Source organism: Gymnoscopelus braueri (assembly GCF_963280865.1).
Source record: "Gymnoscopelus braueri genome assembly, chromosome: 8".
Lineage (NCBI taxonomy): Eukaryota > Metazoa > Chordata > Actinopteri > Myctophiformes > Myctophidae > Gymnoscopelus > Gymnoscopelus braueri.
The window spans coordinates 44,041,756-44,069,656 of NC_137609.1; the positions used below are offsets into that span (position 1 = coordinate 44,041,756).

The 27,901-nt window shown below is 40.8% G+C and overlaps 1 protein-coding gene across 1 annotated transcript in view; it reads right to left on the reverse strand.

The window, feature by feature from the left end:
- gabra6b (gamma-aminobutyric acid type A receptor subunit alpha6b) overlaps positions 1-19,630 on the reverse strand; it is a gene marked incomplete at both ends in the record, with an annotated part of 46,085 nt that extends 26,455 nt beyond the window's left edge. The window contains 7 exons of the mRNA XM_080435694.1: positions 8,047-8,199; positions 11,763-11,906; positions 12,314-12,396; positions 15,053-15,273; positions 18,031-18,098; positions 18,975-19,096; positions 19,539-19,630. Coding sequence (XP_080291820.1) covers positions 8,047-8,199; positions 11,763-11,906; positions 12,314-12,396; positions 15,053-15,273; positions 18,031-18,098; positions 18,975-19,096; positions 19,539-19,630 — 883 coding nt within the window. The remainder of the gene's footprint in view (positions 1-8,046; positions 8,200-11,762; positions 11,907-12,313; positions 12,397-15,052; positions 15,274-18,030; positions 18,099-18,974; positions 19,097-19,538) is intronic.
- Positions 19,631-27,901: the final 8,271 nt, after the last annotated feature.

Sequence of the window (27,901 nt, forward strand, 5' to 3'; positions counted from 1 at the left end):
AATGAATATCAAATATCTAAATACTGAATCAAGCAACTTAAAAACGGTCCGGGGTGCTCCCAAAAGCCTGAGTAGACGATAAAATCACCCAATTTTTTTTTAAGTGAAATATCCCTTCCCTCAATCCAACCTACCCTCCACCCAACCCCAGACCGACGCATACCATCTAAAACCAGCTTGAGTTAAATAGCGTCGGGCAGGAGAGACATGGGGGGGGGGGCATGTCAGGTTAGGAGGAAGAGGTATTGTGTGGAAAAAAGACCGAGATAAAGAGGGAGCGCTGGAGGGACGGGGACGGGGACGGGGGGGGGGGGGGGGGGGGGTTTGAAAATAGAAAAGAAGTACTCAGGGGCACGTGTGTGCTTTTATAGGCAGAGTAGAAGCAAGGTACAAATTAGGCCACTCTCAATTAAGACTGTGAGTCTTGTGCTCAGGGGACTTTGAGCTCTTAAGAGAGGTTGTTGACAATGCCGCTGCATGCACAACAATGGCTTAATGTACCATGTCGGGCCACCGGAGTGCCACTATACACAGCTATTTTCCCTCTCTCGTCCCTCTTCTCCTCTGTCATATGCCCTCGTTTCCTTCCTTCCTCCACTCTCCCTCCTCATTTCTGTGCTTCTTCTATACCTTTTCTGTTTTTCACCAACATGCTATCTTCCACCTCTCTTATCTATTTACTTCTCCATCAGCTTTTGTCTCCCTCTCTTCCCCCATGGCCTCACCTCTTCCACTCATCTCCGTGCCCCTGTTTTTCTCTTATCGCCGGGGGTGTGAAGTAACACATTTCAGGTGCTCTTTGTTACTGTAATTGAGTAGCTTTCTCATATATACTCTAAAATCAGTAATTGTACTTCGATTTAAAGATATAGTTCACCCAAAATAATTATATTTTTCTATCGATTAGTCACCCCATGGAGACTTGAATTAATGGATTTTATGTCTCATTCCTAAGCCAATAATTTGACGACCATGCGGACCGGTAGGCAGCGGTTCCAGTAGGAGACACAAAGGAGACTCTTCGTGTCTCCTAACGGAACCGCTGCCGGTCATCAAATTATTGGCTTAGGAATGCGACAAAAACCAAAACATATCGATGAATTCAAGTCTCCATGGGGTGAGGAAAAAAAACATTTTGGGGTGAACTATCCCTTTAAACGGGAATACCACTCATTTTCAACATTGAACTATGTCTTTAATACACCTTAGAGCTGTTGTGTGGAAATGAGAAAAAAAGCCTTCTATGTTGCCTAGAACTGGATAATTGATTGAGGTCATGTGACACATGACTTCAATCAATTATCCAGTTCTAGGCAACGTAGAAGGGGGGGGGGGGCTTTTTCTTATTTCCACACAACAGCTCTAAGGTGTATTAAAGACATACTGTAGTTCAATGTTGAAAATGAGTGGTATTCCCCTTTTTAAGCGGATTTTTGACGAAAGGCAAGAATTACAGTGTAACTAACCATTATGCCGTTAAGGTCACCATCAGCAGGATATTCCACTTAAGTTTGCTTTGAAACTCTTTCCCCTTGTGAATTTTCAGAAAGCTTTATAAAGAAAAGAGAGCATCACTGAATTGGAGAGGGATCGCTTGGTCGGATGTTGTCTTCGTCATTGGCATGGTTACGTCAGGATTAGGCCTGGGTGATGGGGCGATGTAATCGACCATCAACAATGGCAAACATTGTGACGTTGATCCTTGACAGTCCTTCACAGGCGATAATCTGCCTGGGGGAAATAATTGATGCTAAGCTCATTCGTCTTTTCTACAATGACTTCTACAGTGTGTTGCAAAGACTATTAAAAACAATTATGATCAAAACCTCGTCTGGAGCCTTCCTTAGATTACATATTTTTTGGTTAAAACAGCCATGAATAGATTAATTTAGCCCTTGTAGCTTTGTATTTTGTTAGGCTCCTAAGGCAGCACTCATACAACAACTTATACAACAACAGCTTACCATTCTCAACATCTCTTGGGAGTACATTAAGACAGTGCTGCTTTTTAGTATCATATATTTGATATCATATCAGGGGGAAAAGTACTGTATGTGATTGAGAATGGTGATCGTGGTGAAGAAATGTGGGTCTTTTCCACTCAATTGTTAACATTTGGATTATGCTGCGTGATCTGACTAATTTCACGGTAATTTTTGCTCTTTCTGGAACTCTAAATAACTGTTAAGTTAATATGCAAGTAAAAAGTTGGTGGAGAAATTGCGGTAAACACATGGATAGTGTGACGTAAACAGTAGATGTAGTCACCTACTGTATCACCATTATTTCAAATGGCAAGTAATATTATACCGATATCCCCCAGCCATAGCCTTTTCACAGTGACTGTGATTACGTATGTGACTGATCAATCATACTTACTAGCATTACTGCTAGTAATGTTTAAATCTCCTCTCCTCTCCTCTCCTCTCCTCTCCTCTCCTCTCCTCTCGCAATCCTCTCTACCACTTCTGTCATGTACACACATCCGCCAGAGCCTTACTGAGACATACTGTACCCAGCTGCATGGCTTCCTGAATTCCATATGACTTTCTTCGTCATTTCTGCAGTAGCCTAAAGCATTAAAAACACAGAAGCCATTTATCATCTCACAGCCAGAGCTCTGTGAAGCATGACGATAGAAGTTCATGTCGGTTCACGGTGGATTTTCATTAGTTCATGGCCACACCATTAACACAGCCACTCTTAACCCATTAAGACCGGGAACGCATCTGTGTCATTTTTATTTATTTCTTTGGCTAGTCAAAAATAGCAGAGCTCATAGCGTGGCACCGAGTGCCGCGCTATGAGCTTGTATATCTGCAATTTTCTTGAAAAATCGTGAAAATGTGTGCAAATCTTTGAATATATATACTTTTTTAAAGCAAACATTTGTAACTCAAATCTTTGCTTCTGGGTGTCCCTGGAACAACTTTTTCATGTCAAGGACCTCTCAAAATGCTATATATTTGGCCGCGGACCCCCCCCCATCTCTAAATATTTTGTTCCAGGGACCCCCCAGACGCAAAGATTTGAGTTAAAAATTGTATTAAAAAAAATATGTATTCAAAGATTTGTACAAACGTTCACGATTTTTCAAAAAAAAAAGCTACGAGCTTGCATATCTGCTATTAATTTATGAATAGCCAAAACATAAAATAAGGGTTTAAGTGGTTCAAATCTAAAATGACAGATGCTTTCCCGGCCTTAATAGGTTAAAGGCTCCAGTGCTCTAGCAAGTTAACCCCGCTTTCCTGCATGACACCAGCCCGTCCACGGAATGTGTGCTTTAATATTTGATCCCCAACGTGGTGTGAAATGAAAACAGCAGGGGGGGGGGGGGGGGGTGAGGTTAATGAGTTGACACAGATGTGCGGGTCCACATGGGGGCTTCGATTTCGGGCAAACGATGATTGGGAACTATCTTCTGAAGGAGTGTGGGCGCTTTGCCGCTGCGCTGGCGCCTGGCAGCCCTCCACTGATATGATGTGAGGCTAAAGGAATCTACAAAGGCCAGCAGAGAGACTCAGCTGTCTCCTGTTTGTTGAAAGTTCTTAGAGGAAATTGGTGGGTATAATGAAAAGGACGGATATATGGACACTTACGCCTCTTTCCGTCCGTCTCCGTCTTAATGGCCGCTTCCCTCTTTCCCTTTCTCTCTCGTTTCCGCCTCTCTCCCTCCCTCACCCACTTTTTCTATTTCTCAGTGTCCTCTCAGCCTCCTACAACAAAAATGTGTGTGCCTCTCTATTTTCTTCCGTCTCTTTCTCTATCTCCTCTCCTCTGCCGTTTCTGTCTGTCTGTCTGTCTGTCTGTCTGTCTGTCTGTCTGTCTGTCTGTCTGTCTGTCTGTCTGTCTGTCTGTCTGTCTGTCTGTCTGTCTGTCTGTCTGTCTGTCTGTCTGTCTGTCTGTCTGTCTGTCTCTCTCTCTCTAACTTTCCTCAATCCCGTTCTGTCTCTATATCTCTCCCTCTCTCACTCTCCCGGCCTCCTCTCCTCTCCTCTCCTCTCCTCTCCTCTCCTCTCCTCTCCTCTCCTCTCCTCTCCTCTCCTCTCCTCTCCTCTCCTCTCCTCTCCTCTCCTCTCCTCTCTCACTCTCTCTTGGCACCCGAGGCTAGAGCTTGGTGTCAAGTGTAGCGTGATGTAATGTGAGCAAGCGGAACCTGCAAGTGTTCGGAGAGGCAGGCCAAGTAAACATCCTCTCCCCTCCCCCCCTACCTCCCCCCTGCCCTGGCATGACCAATTCCAGAAAAGAAAAACATGTATTCCCAATTAACCCATTCAAACCGGGAACGAAATCTTGTGTAACCACTTTAAACATTATTTTATACTATTCAAATACTATGTTATTCAAAAATATACTATGCTATATTACTATGCTATTCAAAAATAGCAGATACACAAGCTCATAGCGCGGCACCGAGTGCCGCGCTATGAGCTTGTAGATCTTCTATTTTTTTTCTAAATCGTAAAAATGTGTGCAAATCTTTCAATATATATATTTTTTAAAAGCATTTTTAACTCAAATGCTTCTGGGGAGTCCCTGGAACAACATATTTTTGAGATGGGGGTCCACGGCCAAATACATATCATTTTGGGGGTCCTTGACATGAAAAAGTTTGAGAACGACTGATATAGCAACATACGTTTGCAACATAAGCAATGTTAGCGTTTAGAAGACATTTGTAGAATCCCCAGGAGCAAATATTTGAGTTACAAATGTTCACGATTTCCCCCCCAAAAAATAGCAGATCTACAAGCTCATAGCGCGGCACACATGCCGCTCTATGAGCTTGTATATCTACTATTTTTGAATAGCCCAAATAAATCTAAACAAATGACACGGACGGGTTCCCGGTCTCAATGGATTAATTCACTGCAGTGGAGGACGAACAGAGATAAAAGAAAGAATAAGAGCGAAGTTGTAAGCCACTGTGGCTGTGACACTACTTCTCTGTTCTACTGGGGGGGTTACATTGTGTGGACCGCGCCATGGCATTTAACCCATTGAGACCTGGAACGCATCTGTGTCACTTTAGATTTCTTAAAAAAAATATATATATTTTTTTGATTTAAAAAAAAAAACTGTTAGGATTTAGAAAACATTTTTAAGAATCGCCTCAGGTCTTAATGGGTTAATCCATTGCCGGGGCCTCTGCCCCCCCCAAAAAAAATCACTGAGCAATAAATTGTCGCTGTCGGCCTGAAACCTATTGTGTCCAAAACCGTTACCTTTCGGGAAACGGAGAATAATTGATTTGATCCAATGTTGTTTTTATTCAGTGAAAAGCTCCTGTTAATAATGTTTAATTGATTAAATATGTACTAACTCCACAATCTTAACCACTTTCAACCCGGCATCCTTATTTTGGCCATGTTATTATAGGGTACAAAAAAAAAATCATGCATTGTGAGCTTGTAGATCTGCTATTTTTTGCAACTTCCGCACGACACACTTATACGTATAAAGTATAAAATAGGGCATTGATTAAAAAAAAAAAACTGCAACGTAAAAACTGGAAATGTGGAGATGCAACGTTTCTGCCCAACTACGACGAAATGGAGGAGAGCAGTGTCAGCTTTGTCTGATGTGCGCTGAGTACAGTGTGCTCACACTGGGGTCAAGCTGTGGGTGGTAAATCCAGATTTCTTGTTTGTATACTTGGAGAGAAAATAATGTAATATTAAATAAAAGACCTTTAGCTGTGATATCTTGGCATTTAAACTCAAGAGCTTAAACATCTTGGTGCAGACCTCTATAGACCAAATCAGAATGTATGTATAAACATACGTATTGTCTATGGATATCATAATATAATATATAGTGTCCGGTACATTAGCTTGTTCTAGTTTGTCAACAAAATAATATATTTCTAATACCCAATAACAATATTATAAGTGTTTTGTTCTTACAAAACAATACGGTTGGGTGGATAATACTGCCCCAAATACAATGCAGCCGGCGTTATTCACCCACCCTGGAAATAATTGTTTGCTGTGGTGATGTCCCGATATGTTGTCTACTATAATGAGACTTATTGTATTGTCTTATTTCTAAAGAAAAAATCAAGAAGACAACATAGTACATAATTGCCCACCCCATTAATACTGAGACCCTGCTTTCTGTGATTGTGGAACTTTTTTAATCAACAACAAAATAGTATGTCTTGATTGATAGCTTAATGCAGCCTTTTTCTGTCATTATTTAGTAAATGCCAACTTTACTTCCAGCCTTTATCAAAAACAGCCAAAAGTATCTTTGACAGCCAGTTGTTCGGCCATAGAAGTCTTTTGGCAGTTCAAAAACAAGACATTCTCCAAACAATTCCTCTCAGCAAGTCCTGCATTTGCTCTGTGTTTGCTTTCTCTCTGTTTATAAAACGTGTTGCTTCCATACACTTTGAGACAAACCTGTTTCATAATTGGTGCAGTACGCCAGTGGTTCTCAAACATCATGTCAAGGACCCCTAAATTGAGGTGTATTTGGCCACAGACCCAGATCTGAAATGATTTCGTCCCCTGTGTCCCAAGATTTGGGTTTCATAAAATGTTCCAAAAAATATCCAAAATATTATATATGATAACATTGTTGAAGATTGATCGGCTAGTTGAAAATAGACAATGTAAAAGTGGTTATCAAGGACCCCATGGGGGTACCAGGACCCCACTTTATGAACCCCTGCAGTAAGCAACATTCGTAACTGTCTGCCAGCTATCAGTGATTCAAAACACAGCCTCTGTGTTTTTTCTTGCTTCTCATCACTCCCAATCTCTCGACCAATCAGGGGAGCTCTCTGAACTTGAACTTGAACTTGAACTATGTGAGGGATAATGCCTGACAATCCCACACGCCAGAATCATTGCTAAGCTATAGTGGATCAGGTCACCTCAATGCAGAGGTTACTTTGTTGTCTCCGCCAGGCCGAAAGGCGTGGCGAGAGAGTATGTTTTGCACCCTGTCCGTCCGTGTGTCCGTCCGTCCGTCCGTGTGTCCGTCCGTCCGTCCGTGTGTCCGTCCGTCCGTCCGTTACCAGCTAATCTCCGGCACCGTTGGCCCGGTCGCTGCGAAACTCTGCACACACACTTCCTCGATGCCAATTCAGAACCTCTGCCCCAAATTGTTCACATGGGCCTGTTATAGCGCCACCAGGAGGCCGATTTGTGCAAAACCCATTTTTTTACATTACTCCTACAGATTTGATCCAAACGTCATGCAAATTGGTACACAGTATCTCTATAGTCATGTGATCAACCCATTCTCCATCCTCATTGGCTGAGGTTGGCTTCCAAAGTTTGCAGGATTGGTCCGTTTTGAACAACATACCTCAAATCATGAACGCAGCTTGCGATTTCCGTGAAATGTCACACGCACATTCCCACTAAGCCGAGGAAGAAATGGTACCCTTTTCACATTGGCCTGTTATAGAGCCACCAGCAGGTCTAATTTAGCAAAACAATTTTTTGGAACAAAATGCCTCAAATCATGAATGCAGTGTCCGATTGCCGTGAAAGGCCTAAGAAGAAATGCCCAGCTTTTCACATTGGTGGCCTATTATAGCGCCACCAGGAGGCCACAATAACGTACCTGACCTGGCGGAGACCTGTGCTCCGAGGAGCACTTTTTCTAGTTTACATTGATATACATCCAGCTTGCTCTATTTCTTCTGGAAAGGTAACAAGCTGTGTTATTTTGCTTAAGTATCAAGCTATATTATCTTGTAACATTATTCAACTATCAACTGTATGAATGTAGCAGCAGTAGCGACTTTTAAAATCTAGCTTGTGGTCATTTCACAAAGTTACCCTTAAACATGCCTTGTAAAATTACATTACTGAACTTGAAGGGGTTAACCACCGTTCAAAGAAAATAGCAGATCGACAAGCTCACAATGTGTTGCGGTTGCGACACATTGTGAGCTTATCGATCTGCTATTTTCAGTGAAGATATTTCATGTATATCGAGAACAGAAAAGTCACTAGTTTAAAGAGCCCTGACACACTCTGGTCAACCAAGTATAGGTATTTTTTTGAGTGGTTAAAGTGGGCCTACCGAACACGGTGCGCGCCGGGACGGATTCCTTATTGATCCAGAAGGAGACTTGTGCCAGGATGACGGTCATGATGCAGGGGATGTAGGTCTGGATGAGGAAGAAGCCCATCTTCCTTTGCAAGTGGAAGTGGACGGTCATTATGACATATTCACCTGGCACAGAGGGAAAAACAAACAGCATTTCATATACTGACTCAAATGCTTTACTTAAGTAAAAGTATCAACACTGCAATGTAGAAATGCTCTGTTACAAGTAAAAACAGAATTCAAAATGCATTTGAGTAGAGGTACAAAAGTATTGGTATCAAAATGTACTTAGAAAGTAGAAAGTACTCATCGTGCATTATGTCCCATTACACAAAGTTTTCAAAAGTATAAAATGGATAAAAATCTTTTGAAAATAGCAGATCTACAAGTTCACAATGAGCGACACATTGTGAGCTTGTAGATTGTCTCTTTTCAAATGGCCGAAACGTATATACATGTAGGGCTGAAGTGGTTAATGTATGTTTTGTAATAATAATCAATCTACAAAGTAACTAGTAACTAAAGTTTTCAAATAATTGTAGTGGAGTAAAAATACGATATTTGTCTCTGAGATGTAGTGGAGTAGAAGTAAAAGTATTGACAATTGGAAATACTCCAGTAAAGTAAAAATACCTCAAAACTTTACTTAAGTACAGAACTTGAGTAAATGTACTTAGTTACTTTACACCACTGCTCAGTTACATCATACGTAGTCTGGGAGACTTCTCCTCAGAGCCTGGACAGCAGGGGCGCGGCCACTGCGTTCCGATTCGAATCAACAGCCAATGAAGAAAAGGGGGCGGGATCCACATGCAGTGGGTGTTGCGTGTAAATAGGAGCGACTGGAGGCAATTTCTCCTTGAGAAATTGCGGCCGCCATTGTTGTGTACTGCTTACAAGTTACATCCCGCCCACAAATACCAGGGCTCTGGCCCAGAAGTTTCCTCGCCCCGCTCCCGTTTGTATGCGAGAGCTGGCGAAAACTTCTGGGAACTCAGATTACATCATATGCTGTGCGGGCGCGTGTGCATGCGTGGTTCAACCAGTGTCTTCAGCATGACTCAACGCCTAGCTTTGCTTTGATGCAATCAATGTTTTTGCCACCCTTTGTTTTGAATGAACATCTTTGTAGATTACATGTCAGAATGCTGTCATAACAGTCAGGTGAGTGATGCACACTTGTTTCTGCCGTGCCTGGCAGGCGTGTCACACGCATCATCACATCAAACAATCCGAACGCGACGGCTTTATCAGAACAACCATTGATCACACGGAAATATTCAGTTTGAGCCGAAGATTATTCTGAGTGATATATTATTCTAAGAAATACAGAATATAATGAGTTCACTAGCCTCCTGCCTGGAACATAAATCTATGCATGTACAGTCGCAAAATCTTCATCTCTTCATCCAATGTTGAAGGAGTGAACCTTACAGTATTTTGTACAGTGTGCAAGGCACTGCCCTTTATGATATATTATGCATACGCGGAATGCTGGCACCAAGTGCCGACAATGCTTAGTATAGGATTAAAAGGCATTGGGAAAATGAAAAGCAAAGCCTTGTATTATATCCATGGCATGCACGGTTTACCTTACATAAATCCAATTGTACACATCAAACGGCGTTAAGAAATTGAAAGAATCGGGCTACCCCATGCATATGCATACAGCCTATAGTACATTACATAAGTGAATGGTTTGTGATTAAAGCCTTAATGCTGCGTTCACACGGGCCGATACAAAGATAAAGGCTACCACTCATGTTCAATGGAAGCCATGCAGCGACATGAAGATACAAAGCAACACCCCGACGTTTGTAGCTTCAAAGATGTGTCATCTTTGAAGCTGTCATTTTTAGATTTGAGCTAAAAAGCATTATTTTACACTTATATAATAATGAAATAGCAGATATACAAGCTCATATTGCGGCACCGAGTGCCGCAATATGAGCTTGTAGATCTGCTATTTTTGAAAAATCGTGAAAATTTGTGTAAATCTTTGAATATGTTATTTTAAAGCGGAAATTTGTAACTCAAATCTTTGCTTCTTATGGGGGGGGGGGGGCTGGAACAAAATATTTTGAGATGGGGTCCGCGGCCAAATACATATCATTTTGGGGGTCCTTGACATGAAAAGGTTTGAGAACCACTGACATAGTAACATACGTTTTTTTCAAAAAACAGTTAGGGTTTAGAAGACATTTTGTAGAATCGGCCTCAGGTCTTAATGGGTTAAGTTGAGCTGGGTTCAACATCCAGATACAAAGATACAAAACTACAACTGTAGCTCCGATGACGCAGCGAAGCACGAACCAATCAAATGTATATATTCATTTTTGTCCCCCCCCCCCCCCCGCTTTTTTTCCCTCTGTTCTGGCTTGTAAATCCGGCGCGGGAGGCACCGTCGCGGGAAGGTATCGGGGCACTGCCGGGGGAACCATAGAACCCAGGCCACGGCGGCCAGCGGGTGTATGGGACGACAGTAGGCGCCTCGGTCGGGTAGGAGCGGTGCGACGCGGGCCCCCTCTGGTCCCCTGGTTGTCCGAAAGGAGCCCAGCAGGTCCTGGGCTTCTCCCTTCCCCCTCCTCCTTTGAAATTCTCCCCCCGAACCAACTTTTCCCAGCCCGGATATGAGGAGAACCGGGGCGGCCGGTGTCCATGAGGGAGCAACGGATGCGGTCCACCCTTCATCAATCCACGCTCGATGACGCCAACGACCGTGTTGGGCAACACAGATACAAAGCGACAGAGCGACAAATATGCTGTATTTTTGTGTCTTTGTATCTACCTGTGTGAACACAGCATAATGCTGCGTTCACACTGGCAGATACAAAGATACAGGCTACCATGCTTTTTCAATGGTCGCCGGCGACATGAATATACAATGATACATCCAAAATGTGTAGCTGCTACAAAAGCTACAACAGCTACAAAGCTACAAATATGCCTGTAGCTTTGTATCTTTGTATCTTTTGTATGTGCATTGTGAATGCCGCATAATGCTGCGTTCACACGGGTAGACACAAATATACGTGCTACCGTACCATTCATTTTCAATGGAAGCATCCGACGTTTGTAGCCGCTACAAAAGATACAAAGCTACACATTGAAGTTGAGCTGGGTTCAACTTCCTGATACAAAAGATGCAAACCTACAACTGTAGCTCCGACGACGCACGCGCGCTTGATGACGTCAACGACCGTGTTGAGCAACACAGACACAAAGCGACAAATATGCTGTGTATCGTTGTATCTGCCTGTGTGAACGCATCATAAGGACTGTGAAAGACCGGCTGCCAAACTTTGTTCACCGATTCCTGATCAGGAGCACACAGCTGGAGAGTGTTTAGGACTCTAGAGTGTTTAGCAGTGCTACTGGTTCTCAAACATTTTCATGGCAAGGACCCCCAAATTGGTATATATTTACGTAATTGGCCATGGACCCATCTGAAAACATTTTGTGCCAGGTACTCACTCCCATGAGAGAAGATTTGTGAGGTTAAACATTTTCACAATAATTCACAAACTTCTCACAATGTTACACCATTTTTCTAAATCTTTTGAAAATAGCAGATTTACAAGCTCACGTGTCGCAATGCAATGCTTGTAGATCCGATTTTTTAAAGCTATTTTAACTCATTTAGCCGGCTGGTTCTCAAAGACCCCACTTTGAGAGAAATCCACACCCACCTGTGTTGGATTTCAGCCTCTCAGTTGACACCGTCTGACCGATGAGGTCGTACTGGAGCAGACTGGAGGATTCCTCGGGCACCTCCACTGAAGACAGGGGGCCTTTCTTCCATGTATACACAATCTCACTCATGGGATAAGCATCTGGAGAGGACAGCCACAGGATGAGCACAACACAGAGAAAGAGCACAGAGATTTGTTCCATATTTGAAATAAAAAAAAGGGACATGTGCTCCTATGAAATGATGGATTGCCCACATTTACCAACGATCAAATTGGGCTAGTTTTTTAAAGCATAGTAGGCCACAGGAACCGTTGAAATGCACAACATGATTACATCACTAGAGTGAAGTTCCATTATGTTATTTACAGTATGTGTATATATATATATATATATATATATATATATATATATATATATATATATATATATATATATATTGTAATTATTGTTATATATTGTTATAAAGTCAGACAGTAATTAACCAAAAGTGACAGCATCTGGGCTCAATAAAGTATATAAATGATATGAAAGATAATTGAAAACCTACAGCTCCCAAACTTCAGCGGGCAGGCATGGCCATCCATCGGAAAGTTCATAAGTCGCATAGGACACTCTGCATTTATCGTTAGTCTGCAGGAGAGAAAAGAGCAGAGCAGATACTTTTTGATTTAAACTTCATGCACATAAATGTATTTATTTATTTGTTTGTGTGTTTGTTTGTTTGTTTGTTTGATTGTGGTTCTCAAAATGTTTTTGGCCAGGACCCCCGATTTAACATCCAGGTCACTTACCACCACCCATACCCAATAAAAAGTTTCAGATCTGAAAACAATTATATTTATCCATTAATTCTGTGTTGCTTTTATAATTTTAATTCCCCACTACTTTTGATAATTATATCTCAATGAATGCCAAATAACAGATTGTACATTAAAGTAGGCTGTTAGAATTATGATGATTGATTACTACATTTTAATTTAAACGTTTATGTATTGTTCTGTTGATTATATAATAATAACACACTTTTCTTTTCAATGAATGCCAAATAACAATCGAATAGAAACAATTAGAGGGGAAATTGTATACCATAGTTGCTCTCATCAAGTAAAACAAACATGAAAGCAATAACCGATAAGGAAGAAAATACATTAAAATGTAAAATAATCCAAATAATCAAAATAATATATATATATATATATACATATTTACACTTTAGTGTGCCTTTATATCGCATCCTGGTAAAATATTGTAGTGTGTGATCCCCTGTCACTGATCAATTATGCAGTCTGGAAACCACAAAAACTTAAGACTATATATGAAAGACATATATAGTGTATGAACTGCACAGCAATCTGATGACTATCTGACGACTTTGAAAGTAGTGCAGAGTCTAGTGGGCATAATTTGCATTCATTTAAACTTCTGTTTGTGTCATGTTTACGTGGCAAGCGACAGAATTTATTTTCAAAACTTTTCAAGACTCAAAAGTCTATTTTTCACAGCGAATAAAAGCATCAACCTGTATGAATGAGGCAATACTAAATTCATAGTTTGATGTGAAATATTCAAAAAAGCATTTTCAGATTGTTAAATCGTCACGCTCCTGCTGTGTAAGGATCTTTAGAAGTATAATTGTACCATTACCAAGCAAGAAGCATTCTTATTAATGGTTCCACCATAAAATGCAGAAGAGCATTATGAACTGCACTCAAGTGGGCTGTGGTTTGTGAATCCATGTCTAGCCAGCCACAAAGGATTGCTTTTCAGGGTACCCAGCTGTTCTCACGTAACATATCATTATCAAGGGGTTGTGGTCCATAGTTAATGGACCACAATGGAAACAAGCCTTTGGCTTTTTTATGATTACCCATTTGCATTTTATTTTAATGTTTTACATAATGCTGTACTTTTAAACTGTCAATAAAAAGAATAATAATAAAAAGGTTTCACCCTCAAGGTTATTATGCAGTTTTGTCATTTATACACAAACCTGCTGAATCCATTACATTTATTAAAAAACTATACAAAAAAAAAGTGTGGCCCAGCTGCTGAATAATAAAAGCACATTTCCATAATGTTTTCTGTAGCCTGAAACAATATGCTTTTGTTACAGGGAAGACATAAACCTACCGAATCATGAGACTCTGATGGTGCAGTCAAGATGATATAATAAGGAATGATACTTCATATAACAACAGGACAAGAGCTGTAGTGATGGTGTTTGAGAATGTTCATCTGAACTACAGTTTCCAGGGACAACAGAACTAGCTATACCTACGTTAAGACAATAACACTTCTGGGAAATGCACCTCAAACCAAGTAGCCAGCCCAGACATGCTTTCATCTGCACAGAACTCCATTCAAAATGAGAGAACTTTAATCAACTGGCTGATATTCAGGACAGCCATAATATCTACAGTATGGCAGGGAGTTAGCTAGCTATAGCAAATGTGCATGAGCTTTAATTGGGGCGATTTTAACTGGCAATTTCCTAGTAAAAAGTCTAATGTGAGAACACGATTGGGTATCCAGAAAAGAATCCATCGCATTTGTCGACAAGCTATCAAAAGGAGTGCCTTGTCCAAAGCACATGGGCTCATGCTGTAATGTCAATGTCAAGAAGGGAATTATAGATCATTTTAACGGATGTGTCATAGCAGGATAAACAAAACTGCAGTAATGGTCGAAATTAATAATGGTCTATTTGATTTAGGTGTGCCAGTAGTATTGTTGACAGTTCATCACAAGCATCCCTATTTTGTTGATATTTTGTGAATGTCATTCATTATAGTCACACATTTTCATAAATGTACAGATATACAAGCTCATAGCGCGGCACCGAGTGCCGCGCTATGAGCTTGTATATCTGCTATTTTTGAAAAATCTTGAAAACATTTATTTTATTTTTTTCCAAAAACTGTTATGATTTAGATTTTTTTAAAGAATCGCCTCAGGTCTTAATGGGTTAATAGGACGTATGTGGTTAACATTTAGTATGTTTTAGAAAAGCTCATTATAAAATTAAAATAAAACGTTTATCTAGTATAAATCACCTGTTCTCACTACAGCCATAATCCTCTCTGAAACGAGAAGCCATTTTTTTTGCTTTCAAACGGAGGCCGTCTCACTCTTTTGGCACAACGATCTCCCTTGGTATTTCAAAAACCTGCCGCATTATTCTCAGATGCTGCGTTTGGGTTTGATTCGTTTCCCGGGTACTGTGTGTGCGTGTTCTATTCTGGTCCTGGGCTTTTGGGGGGGGGGAGGGTCCAGTATCATACCGTACCTCATGGTGTAGAGGATAGTTCCGTTCTGCATGATGCGGAACAGCTTGTTCGGGGTGGTCATGTTGTGCGAGATGGACCTCTTGCCATTTCGGAAAAAGGTGTCCGGCGTCCAGATCTTGCTGACCATCAGGTTGTTGAGCCGCAGGATCTCGATGGGACCCTCGAATTTCAGCCGCTCGTCGATCCACGTCTGACGGAAGAACACGTCCATGGTGTACTCCTGGAGAGAGAGAGAGAGAGAGAGAGGACGGATGACACGACGTCTGTGTGTGTGGATTCAGTGCAACCACCACACAGTGAAATCCTGAGGGTTCATTTAACTGAGTGTAAAAATAGACCTGTGCAGGTGCACGTTTACACTGGATCTGTGAGGGTCAATTTTTTTCCCTCACAGGTTAGTTAACCCATTGAGACCGGAAACGCATACTGTGTTGTTTTAGATAATTTTTTTGTTGCTATAACCATTATTTTATACTTTTGGCTATTCAAAAATAGCAGATATACAAGCTTGTAGTGCTATTTTTTAAACTCTTGAACATTTGCGCAAATCTTTGAATATATATATTTTCAAAGCAATTTTTTAACTCAAATCTTTGCTTCTGGGGGATTCCTCAAATGTCTTCTAAATACTAACATTTAAAAAAAAAAATTAAACGTATGTTGCTATAATATCAGTGGTTCTCAAACGTTTTCATGTCAAGGACCCCCAAAATGATATGCATTTGTCCACGGACCCCCATCTCAAAATATGTCCTGGGACCCCCCCCAGAAGCAAAGATTTGATATATATATTCAAAGATTTGCACACATTTTCACGATAAAAAAAAATCCAGATCTTGACAAGCTATGAGCTTGTATATCTGCAATTTTTTGAATAGAGAAAGAAATCTTAAAATGACACAGATGCGTTCCCGGATTGAATGGGTTAAATTGACATTCAGGATTAAATGTACGTATATACAGATGGATCATTTCAACTACATGGGTGAGCTTTAGGTTGCGTTGATATCTGATTCGGTACCATTACCACTAATACTACTACTACTTCTGTATGACTACTACAGCCACCACCACTACTACTACTACTGCTGCTGCTACCACAACAAATATTGTTATATCGTGTTAAGAGTATCAGTGCAACAACTCACCCTCAGATCTGGTCTTATACACTTACCATGTCTTAAAGCCAGAGTTATGTTCAAGAATTGAAGTCACGGAATTCATTGCCAATCAGATTCACTTGCAGTGCGCCTCATTGATTGTCATTGTCATATATCTACTACTGTCTCCTTGATTCTAAATATAGTATTCATGCATGATGTCATCTTTTCAGAGTCACCCGAGGGTGATGTTTGTATACTACATGTATTGAATTTGACAGTACAGTATATTCACACCAGTGGTAGAAAGTAACTAAGTAGGCCTACATGTACTTAAGTACACCTTTGAGGTACTTTTACTTTACTGGAGTATTTACAATTTGCAATACTTTTACTTCTACTCTACGTCTCACAGGCAAATATTGCTCTTTTACTCCACTACAATAAAAAAAAATGTGTTACTAGTTACTTTGTAGATTTTGAGCTTCGCGACGGGTTGTGAGTTTGTAGATCGGCTATTTTCAAAGGATGCATTTTATAAATTTGAAAACTTGTGACATGGGACCTTCTGCATAAGGAGTACTTTTACCTTTGGTACGTTAAGAACATTTTGATACTAATACTTATGTACTTTTACTCAAGTACATTTTGAATTCCGGACATTTACTTGTAACAGAGTATTCCTACATTGCAGTATTGGTACTTTTACTTAAGTAAAACATTTAAGTACTTTTTCCACCACTGCAATCCACACCCAACGTTTTGAGGTTAAGATTATCATCTCAATCAGAGGGGAGCAGAGACAAAGAAAAGAAAGGTTACGCCCAGTAAACAAGTAATACAGTACAAAACTAAAACCCTCCGTTCATGTATCCATTCATCGCTCTGAGAGTTTACAAACCTAACCAACTGGACCCCACCAATTAAGGCCCATGTGCACACCCTCAGAGTTAAATTGACACATGTGTACATAACAAGTAGCCTACAAATTAGTTCACAATCATTTAAACCACTTAGCTTTGGCTATTCAAAAATAGCAGATCTACAAGCTCATAGCGCGGCACCGAGTGCCGCGCTATGAGCTTGTAGATCTGCTATTTTTGAAAAATCTTGAAAATTATCTTTAAATGTATAGATTTTTTAAAGCGAGCATTTTTAACTAAAATCTTTGCTTCTGGGGGGTCCCTGGCACAAAACATTTTCAGATGGGGGTCTGCGGGCCAAATGTATATAAATGTAGGGGTCCTTGGCATGAAAAAGGTTGAAAACCACGGGCCTACAGCGCGAGGAGGAAGTATGAGGTGCGGTTCAATCCCTGATGCTTTTTTAGATCAAATGGAAGGCTTTAGTGCCTCGGAGAGCCCTGCTACGCAATGCTTGCCTATAGGGTTTGCCCACCAGTATATCACATGGTGAGGCAAGTAGGCTTTAGGTGCTGTAAAAAAAAAATCATTATAGTGTGTTAGGGAAATAATAAAGCGCTCAGCCTATCCGGGGACAGAGAGAGAAAAGCCCATGCCTGTATCAGCCATGTATCTCTCTCTCTCTCTCTCTCTCTCTCTCTCTCTCTCTCTCTCTCTCTCTCTCTCTCTCTCTCTCTCTCGGATGGGGGAGATTGTCAACCAGATTAAAATCCTAAGCTGCACTAATGACAGCCTGCCCAAATGCTGTAATAATGAAGAGCTGCTGCAACTTGAAGGTATATAGCGTAACGCTGTGCATGTCCAGCTGCACACAGACCTTGCCCTATAGAGACATGACAATAACACGCAATAACATGTCTCTTGAGACAAGTGGGGGAATTATTATATACCAGGCCAGCGTGTGCATATATTACGCCAGCGCTATGCAAAGTTAAGCTGTTGCTCGGTACGTACCATCTCGACATCTGAAACCGGTCCAAAGCTGGTGACAAAGATGTCGGTTTTGACCTCTGTAACTGGACCTATACAAATGATGAGGTTGATACAGATTATGATAAACAAACCTTAACAAAATGTTTTAAAAAAAAGGGAAAATGGATAAATACATCATGAAAATATGATATTAAAACTAAAACGATGTTACATTGAATTTATATGAAAATCTAACTGAAGAAAAAGTATATTTTTCAGCAAATAAGCATGAGGTCGATTCTGAAGAGACCAAACCATCACTCCCTGGACTGTTAAAGTAAAAGATCCCCTAACATTGCTTAGAACTGTGGTTCTCAACCAGTGGTCCTTGAGGGGTTCCAGGTGGTCCCCAGCTAAATGATGGAGAGTTGGTAACCAAATGGACCCTTAGAGATCTGTAACTCTTGAGAGTGTGAAATGAGTTAAATTATTGTTAAACATCTGCATAACTGCATTACTTAATTAAAGAATTGTTCCTTCTGATCAACGTTTGCCTGTTATCTCTCCTATTGTTGCCAACATCAATACAGCATGGATGGAATTGTGGACAAAATCTTATCCAACGACAATATAATATTCTAAGTCTTGGGTCTGAGAGGCTAAATCTCATCAAACGGTGAATCCGTGTAATTGCCCGGAATCAATCAAAGGTAAATCAATTGCTGAATAAATAATGGACCTTGATGTGAAAAGGGTTGAAACCCACTGATATAATGTAACCGGTTTCCCCAAAAGCACTCAACGAAGACGGGACACTTGCGAGACAAAGAGACATTCACATCCATGCGGAGTGAAAACTTTGCGCACTTTGGGGGGAAAAAAATATTGCATGATTAATGATAAAGTTATCAACGCATTTGAAGTTATAAACGACTTGTTAAAACATGAAACGGATTTTTTACAATTTTTTTTTTTTTTTACCATACCTCCAAATCCAGGTCGCAGTCTGTTGTCGTAGCCATCCAATAATCGATCCAATATGCGCGTTATGTTGTCCAGATAGATGGCTGCTCTCTCAGGCGTCTTATTCCCCCAAACACTGCTCACACTGCGATCAAACAAAGTACACGATTCACATCGTTCATTTACACTGAAAAACGTGTCGTTTGGATGTTTCTTAATGTTGCGTCCATCAACAAACAGCCTTTAGTTGCCGTGCGTAAAAAGTCGGACAACATGCAGGAGATCCCAATGGAAACAATTAGTGCTTTCTTGGGTTTAAATCCTTTTTAGCAGACCTTGTATAGAACTGTACTTTCTGTGCTTTTTTTTGTGTGCAAACTGTTAATAAAGTATTCAATCAATCAATCAATCAATCAATCAATCAATCAACACAAAAAAACAAATAGTTTGGTGAGTTGCCAAACTATTTAGTAAATATAAGAACAAATAATATAATAACCCATTTGTTTGGCTGCTCACCGGGACCAGGAATAAGCAGTAAATACAATTTAAATAATAAAATAAAACAAAATAGTTTGGCTACTCACCAGGACAGGAATAATAAGCAGGTGAAAACGAAAGCCATGCCTCGCAAGCACCCCACAACTAAGAAACCCTGGTCAACTTTTACAATCAGCATCATAGTCCATGATCATGTGGATGAATGCAAGCTTTTTTTAGTCTATAGTTGTATGAACCGCGCCAGGTTTATTGTTGCGCCATACAGTCCAGCACGGCTTGACTTCCCCTCTCTAGTGTGGCGTTGCCAGATTTTGCGAGAGAAATAAGCAACCGGGTCTATGAAAACAAGCCCAAAAGAAAGCGACTGTTATAGGCCACATGAGCACTTTAAATATGCATAATGCATCAGATATTTGAAAATAGCCAATCTACAAGCTCACACCGCATCACGATGCAACGCTTTGTGAGCTTGTAGATCTGCTATTTTCCAATAAAATGGTGAAAAAAGTGACATATTTTGATTTTTTTTTTTAAACATTTCAAAAACACAAATCTGGTACGGGCTCACCTGGCAAAAAAAAATAATCAGATGGGGGGGTCCGTCGACAAACACATTCATTTGGGTGTCTTTGACATGGAAAAAAAATGCTTGATTACCACTAGTTTAAACAACATTAGAAAACAAGCCCAAAATAAGCAACCACACTTTAGAAACAAGCCCAAATAAGCAACTCCACTTTAGAAACAAGCCCAAATAAGCAACTCCACTTTAGAAGCAAGTCAAAAAGACCGCAACCCGCAACAACTACCAAATTTACAAGTGACTACAGGAAATATAAGCCCAAATTTACTTATAATGAGCGGACATGGCAACCCTGCTCTCCAGTGCGGTTGCGCCCGACTCAGCCTGAATAGCTCAGCTGAGAGTAAAGGGGGAAAAAAGAAAGAGAGAGAGAGGGAAAACTAAAACGAAAGTGTTTTAAGAGGACATTGTATAGAACAATGAAGGTATGAGTTATACCTGTGTGCCTGCTGGATTCCTTTTGTCAAAAGAGACCATTTTAATATTTAGAACAGGTTACTGCTGGATCAAAAATAGATACCATTCACTAGAGATGGATTCTATTTCTATTTGGCTAACGGGCGAGCAGAGAAGAAGAAAAGACAGGGCGAGAGAGAGAGAGAGAGAGAGAGAGAGAGAGAGAGAGAGAGAGAGAGAGAGAGAGAGAAGAGAGGCTTTAGTGGGCTTATAGAGGCGATATTGACTAGGTTGCCTATACCTGCTATCATATGGTTTTTAACCCCGTGACCTTAGACATCATTTCAACAGATTAAATTACTTCATATTGCCAATCATATTCAATCAAATGTGCGATGCGACGACATGTGTTATCTTAAGTTGTTTGTTTTTGGCAATAGTATAGATTAATGGCAAATTTCAGAATCGTTCACTTTGTGATGCAAGCATGATATTTGGCACACATACTCTGTAAGGGCCACTCTTATGGAAAAAGGAGCTGGCCACTCAAAAATTCAAGATGGTGACCATTTTTTTCAAGATGGCCGCCACCTTAGGAGCAGATAGTGATAATCTTTCTGGTTCTGATACAAGGATGAGATTTGGCACAAATACTCTGTAAGGGCCACTCTTATGGAAAAAAGCGCTGGCCACTAAAAAAATCCAAGATGGCAACCGTTTTTTTCAAGATGGCCACTACCTTAGCGGAGCAAATAGTGATATAATCTTTCAGGTTGTGATATAAGGAGGACATTTGGCACAAATACTCTGTAAGGGCCACTCTTATGGCCTCTCAAAAATCCAAGATAAAAGTAGAACAAAGATCCAAATATCTTCTATACCACCACCTTCATCCAGCCTTGCTGGGTCCAGGATCATTGGCATTTGATTGATCTCATGAAAGAGTGGAACATTGGTGGCAAGCATATCATGTTGAGGAGCATGATGGGTTGGAGGTGATACGGGGGCATTATTATTTTTGTGAAAAAGACAACTTTTCAACTTAATCAAAGTGATACTGCACATTCAGGTATGGGATACAACTAGTTTGGGTGACCTACACCTAGTTCGATCATTTGTCCAGTGCCTTTTAAGAACGGTGTGATCTGTACACCTTCCGGGTAAGTATACGTGAATAAGTCATGAATAGCCCCGCTTACCCTTGGCTTGGCTCTCCCACGCTGGCACACCCTGTCAATTCAGGCACGGCTATACATCTACTAACTACTACTAGCTAATTGATCGGGGTTGTTAGACAGCATTTGTGACAGTGATTACCATTTACCATCCATGATGATTTGTAAAACTAGATCAGCTGACACTGAACCCAATGCTGAGTTACACAGCAGTGACGTCACCATTGTGCCCTGGTTGTGCAATGACATTCACTCTATTATAATAAGCTATCTATTCTCAGCTTTTCAAATAGGTTCATGTCCGGTCTCCTGTTAAGATATGAGGTAACAGACCCTATGTTGTATTTTAAGTTGTATTTATGTAATCTGCCATCTTGAGTGTTTTAATTTGTTAGTCGTTTGATCATTGTTTGTGACGATTTGCCGAGTTGTTGTGCCAAATTTCATGCTTGCATCACAAAGTGAATGATTATGTCGTTAATCTGCTGCACTACAAGAGACACCGTTGTACTACGAATTATAAATTGATAAACTAAAGCACACCAAGGAGGAGATTCAGTGAATGGCTGAAGGAATGGAGTGGGAGGTAGACAGATGCTCCCCCACGGCCTTCTGTACCGTGCAACAAGTGAGAAGGCTGTCTACTTCTGAAGCTGCACAGTCCAGCCGAAGGAATTAAATCATTTTCACATTTCTCTTCAGAAAGCCAGCACCATGCAGCAGCTACAGGCGCTATCATCGACCCTGATTCGATTAAAATCTGTCAAAAACACCTCTGTTTTTAGGAAAGTTATCAACCTGACAACACAATGAATTTTTACTTTTGTCAACAGATAGACAGTGACATAGGCTCGTGGCTGGGTCTAAAGGGACAAGCCAGATGCAAATTTCACTGAGTGATGAAGTTTACTGAGTGATGAAGTTACTATTGGTCAGCCGGTTGGCCTGTAACGGATTAGCCAATCGCAAAGCAATCTTCCCTCCAGACTATGGGCTAGTCTATCCTATAGTTTAGGCACACAGCCACATTAGCCAATAACAGATTAAATGTCCTTCCAGGCTATAAGGAAAAAACACAAACACGCGCACGCACACACACACACACACACACACACACACACACACACACACACACACACACACACACACACACACACACACACACACACACACACACACACACACACACACACACACACACACACACACACACACACACACACACGAGAAGCATAGGTTTTTAACGTGCTACAGGCTCACATGTTAATGTGTGTGTGTGTGTGTGTGTGTGTGTGTGTGTGTGTGTGTGTGTATTTTATATATATATATATATTCATTTCTGTGCAATTCTTCTTTTCATCATAAGGAGTACAATTGCCACATTATCTATAATTCATGCAAGGAAAAGAAATATAGGATATTCTTCTGAGTGCATTAAAATGTGGATTATGCAACGTAGGCTAATCCTTCATCTCTTTGCTTAACACAAACGTAAGTTATATAATGATCTGGGAATATGATCTACATCATTATGCAAACCTGCAGCCACAAATAATAACCTCAGTATCAATAGCTAGCATACACATGGTATGACACGATTAGACAGTGGTAGGTATTGTAATGTATCAGATTTTTTCTGTTTTCAACATAGTTTGGATGTGTATCTTCACTGTCAATTGGAACACATTTCCAAAACAAGCTACATCATATACCCATCTGCATTTTCAAATTCACATGCATAACTGGATTCGTTTTTCAATGCATAACTGCAGTACAAAGTTCTGTGCCTTGCTCAAGTGCACTTCCACAGTGAGGGTAGGCATTGCAGGTGTGCTGCCAGCCTTTAGGCATGACAAGAGAGAGCCAACAACCTTTCCTATTTATTAGGAATACTATAGTAGTAGTAGTAGTAGTATAGTAAAAACAGTGACAGCCTAACAATTTAAAAAGTAATTTTACGCAATTTTGTATAATTTGATTTGCAATTTCTGTGTCAATTTGCATGTGGAATCAACCGAGTATTATGTCCATTGCCCCCTTCCCCTGTGATGAGCTGGTGTTTTGATCTCAATGGCAGTGACCTATCTGACCATTCACACGGCACTGGCCTTTGGCGGGTGTCTGACCTGATTCATTTAACTGCCATTAGCCGGGGTTCAGGAAGCAGACATCTCATCGCTACAGTGGTGGGTAATGACTGCCAAACAAAAGCATTTTTCACTTTGTTTTTACGAGGCATTTCGTCCATTATGAATGGCTGTTCCTGCATGCATCCATTCACACAGTCAGTATAATGGAGAGAGTGGTCTTGAACTAGACATCATTATGGTCAGGCTGGATAGCCGTGGCCCCAGTCCATGTCTGTGGTTGGCCAACTGAAAGCACGATTCCTGCCTGCCTGCCTCATAGTTTGTGTGTGTGTGTGTGTGTGTGTGTGTGTGTGTGTGTGTGTGTGTGTGTGTGTGTGTGTGTGTGTGTGTGTGTGTGTGTGTGTGTGTGTGTGTGTGTGTGTGTGCCTGTGCACGTGCGTGCGTGTGCGTGCGTGTGTGTGCGTGCATTTTTGCGTGTGCAGACCTGCCTGTCTGCATTCCCATCTCAGGTCTCTAGTCTGTATGTTCTGTGTGAAAGATATGCAGGGTGGCAGAATGGCCATTTGGATGACAAACAAACTGAACAGTTGGGTGCTGGCAGGATGAATAGTTGCAGGATGAATAGCTGCAGAATGACCAATAAACTAATGGCTAATTTACATAAATGCTACTTTGAAAGTTTTGGAAAAGCATAATTATCCGCTAAATGCCTAAATTGTAATTAAAATTGTCACATTACACACACAAAGGTTGAATAAAAATGTTTTATTTAACTAAATTCTAAACTAAAGTCATTTTCACAGTCATATGATTAAGTATAAATTGGCTTAACATGGTCTGGCTTGCAGAATAACTTGAGCTGTATGGATTTATGTCCAGCTAAAAGAATGTCTAACTGACTGACTGACCGGCTGAGTTATTGACTGCAATTCCACTGTACTTACCTGACTGACACACAGACCCAATGAGTGGCTTTAATTTCATGTTTGGCATCCAGTCAAATATATGGCAAGTGGAGGGCAGTCAAGCAGGGTTATAAGGCAAGTTTGTGATGAGCTGAGTTAATGCTGTTTATTTGGAACATAAAAGCAGATGAACAGATAAACATTTCCTAGATACAAAGCTAATGGACAGTTTTAGCGGTGTTTTCCACCAGGGCTGTTTCTACATTGTTTAAGATGAGAAACTTACCCACTGTAAAGGGTGGAGAGACAGAGACTAGGAAGCCTAAGTTAGTTGTAAACTAGTGTCACACATCAAAAATAGCCGATCTACAAGTTCAGAGATTGTAGATATGCAATTTTTGGTGCACAATCACATGCAATTAAGACTAAATCAGGCCTAAGCCCGCTGTGCTCTTGTCTTCAGCCTAAATACCACATAACCCGTAATCCCGGTATAATCAGCATAAACTTTGTTTCCCTCTTTGCTGAATAATATCTCGGAAGGGAGCATTTAATATGATTTTAAAAAATCATAATATTTAAGATAAATAAAATAATAAACAAACAATAATAAGAGATCAGGGTCTTGGCACAATATCCAAACACCACTATTTCCCACGTGTTTAGTGATGTTCCACTGTGTCATTATAAAGTATTCCCTATGTACTGGTCTGCCTGCCCTCTCTCTGACCAATTAGGAAAGAAATGGTCATTAGTTTCCAGTGCTGTGTCCAGTTGATGTTGAAGCGTTAAGTGAGGACAGACCATTAGCTTTAATCGACAAGCGTTTCGACAAATGTATGATCCCGGAACTGTTCATTAGGATAAACATCTGGAATGTGCTGGAAATGGCATGGTAATAATGGTGGACCGCAATTAGGCGCGCTTTTATTCCATGAGAACAATATGCCTCGCATGCCCATGCAGGGCTGGACGCAATTCAATTATGTCAGTTAAGCAAGTGCTATTGCCTTCAAAAGATAAGGAGACGCCCGTTGAAACCCAAAGAGTGTTGACAAAGCACATCTCTGGTATAGGAGCGCTGGTTAATTAGTTCGTTATTCAACAGAATAGGATTTAATTAAGTCCAACCGTGATGCACACGTCACATCTGGATAGGTTACTGTGAAACGTGCTGCGGCATTACATGGGGGAAGAAAGAAAAGAAAAAAACATGGCTGGCAGATTGAAGCCGGAAACTTTTACAGAAACTCATTTACCTTTGTAAATTCCATTATGTTCAGGTAAACTGACACTAAACAGACAGACAGACAGACAGACAGACAGACAGACAGACAGACAGACAGACAGACAGACAGACAGACAGACAGACAGACAGACAGACAGACAGACAGACAGACAGACAGACAGACAGACAGACAGACAGACAGACACAGAGACAGACACACAGACAGACAGACAGACAAGATACATACTGTTGAGAGACAGAGAGGTTGGGGGGGACTAGAACAGTGGTTCTCAAATTGGATTCCAGGGACTCTCAGGGTTCCTTTTGGGGGGTCTAAATGTACCCTTACAAGTCTGGAACATGGACACCACTGTCCTTTCACATTTTAGACCCATTTCGAGACTCCCAGTTATTAAAAAAATGTTAGAAAAAATATACTTGCACAACTGCAGTGTTTTTTAGATACTCATGGCCTTCTTGAGATTTTTCAATCTGGTTTAGAAACATTTCATAGCACTGAATCCGCGTTTTTAATTATATTTTATTAATTACTGACTCTGGAGAGCCAGCCATCCTTATACTCCTAGAGATCACAGCGGCCTTTGACACCGTGGATCATAGCATCCTTATCTCACGCCTTGAGCACTGTGTTGGCATAAAGGGTACTGCCCTAGAATGGTTTAGGTCGTACGTGTCTGAGCGAAGCTTCTCAGTCAGCTGTGGTGGCTCCTCATCGGCTTCAGCATCCCTGCCATGTGGGGTCCCCCAGGGATCAATCTTTGGGCCTATTCTCTTCTCTCTCTAATTCCTTCCCCTAGGCTCCATTATGAAAAAATATGGCATTACCTTCCATTTGTATGCGGATGACTCCCAACTTTATATACCTCTGAAAATAAATGACGCCAATACACTGAAGCCAATACTAGATTGTCTTTTGGACATCAAAGCCTGGGTGGCCTTACATTTTTTGCATTTTAATGAAAGGAAAACCGAGGTTATGATTTTTACGCCGGGTACTGCTGGCAGGTCGCCCCATCCTGACTTAGGCCCCCTGACTCCCTATGTGAAGCCCAGCGCAAAAAAAACCTTGGTGTCATAATGGACAGTGATTTCAAATTTGATAAGCGTATAAATGCTGTTATAAAATCCTCCTCCTTTCAATTACGGCTTTTATCCAAGGATAAGTCCTTTTTATCCTTTATTAATTTTGAAAGGGTGATACATGCTTTTATTACAACTCGCCTCGATTACTGCAATGCCCTCAATGCTGGCAACACCCAAGCCTCCCTCTCTCGTCTGCAGCTGGTTCAAAACGCTGCCGCACAGCTTTTAACAGGAACCCGGAAACATGAACACGTCACCCCCATTCTAGCCTCCCTCCACTGGCTCCAAGTAGGTTTTAGAATCCAGTTTAAGATTGTATTGTTTGTTTTTAAATCCTTAAATGGATTAGCACCAGTTTATGTCTCTGATCTTCTTAAATGATATGTGCCATCAAGACCTTTGAGGTCAGCTGACCAAATGTTGCTTGTCGTCCCTAAGACGAGGTTTAAGCAACGAGGGCAGTGAGCCTTTTCAGTTGTAGCTCCTAAACTGTGGAACCAGTTACCTCGCTAGGTCAGGCTGGCTCCCACGCTACCTCCCATCTAAAAAACTCATTTCTATTCCTTAGCTTTTAAACCCTGATTGATACTTGTATAAACTGTTTAAATTGTATTGTTTTCTTTTGTTTGTTTTTATATTGCACTATGTTTTATTGTTGGTGTGTGCAGCACTTTGGTCAACTCTGTTGCTCTATAAATAGTTGGATTGGATTGGATTTTGGATTGGATTGGCCAAATTGAACAAATGGTTCCATTTGTACACTGTCAGAGTTGAGGGGAGACCTTGAAGTTTCAAAGTTTGAGAACCATTGGACTAGAGCAGTGGTCTTCAACAGGGGGTCCGGGACCCCTAGGGGGTCCTCAGAGTTACTACAGGGGGTCCGCCAAATCTTTGTGTGAAATTTCTTTTTTTTTTTATCTTCACTTGAACCCTAGCATCCCTTTTTTCTGAGGAAAACCTTAGCCAAA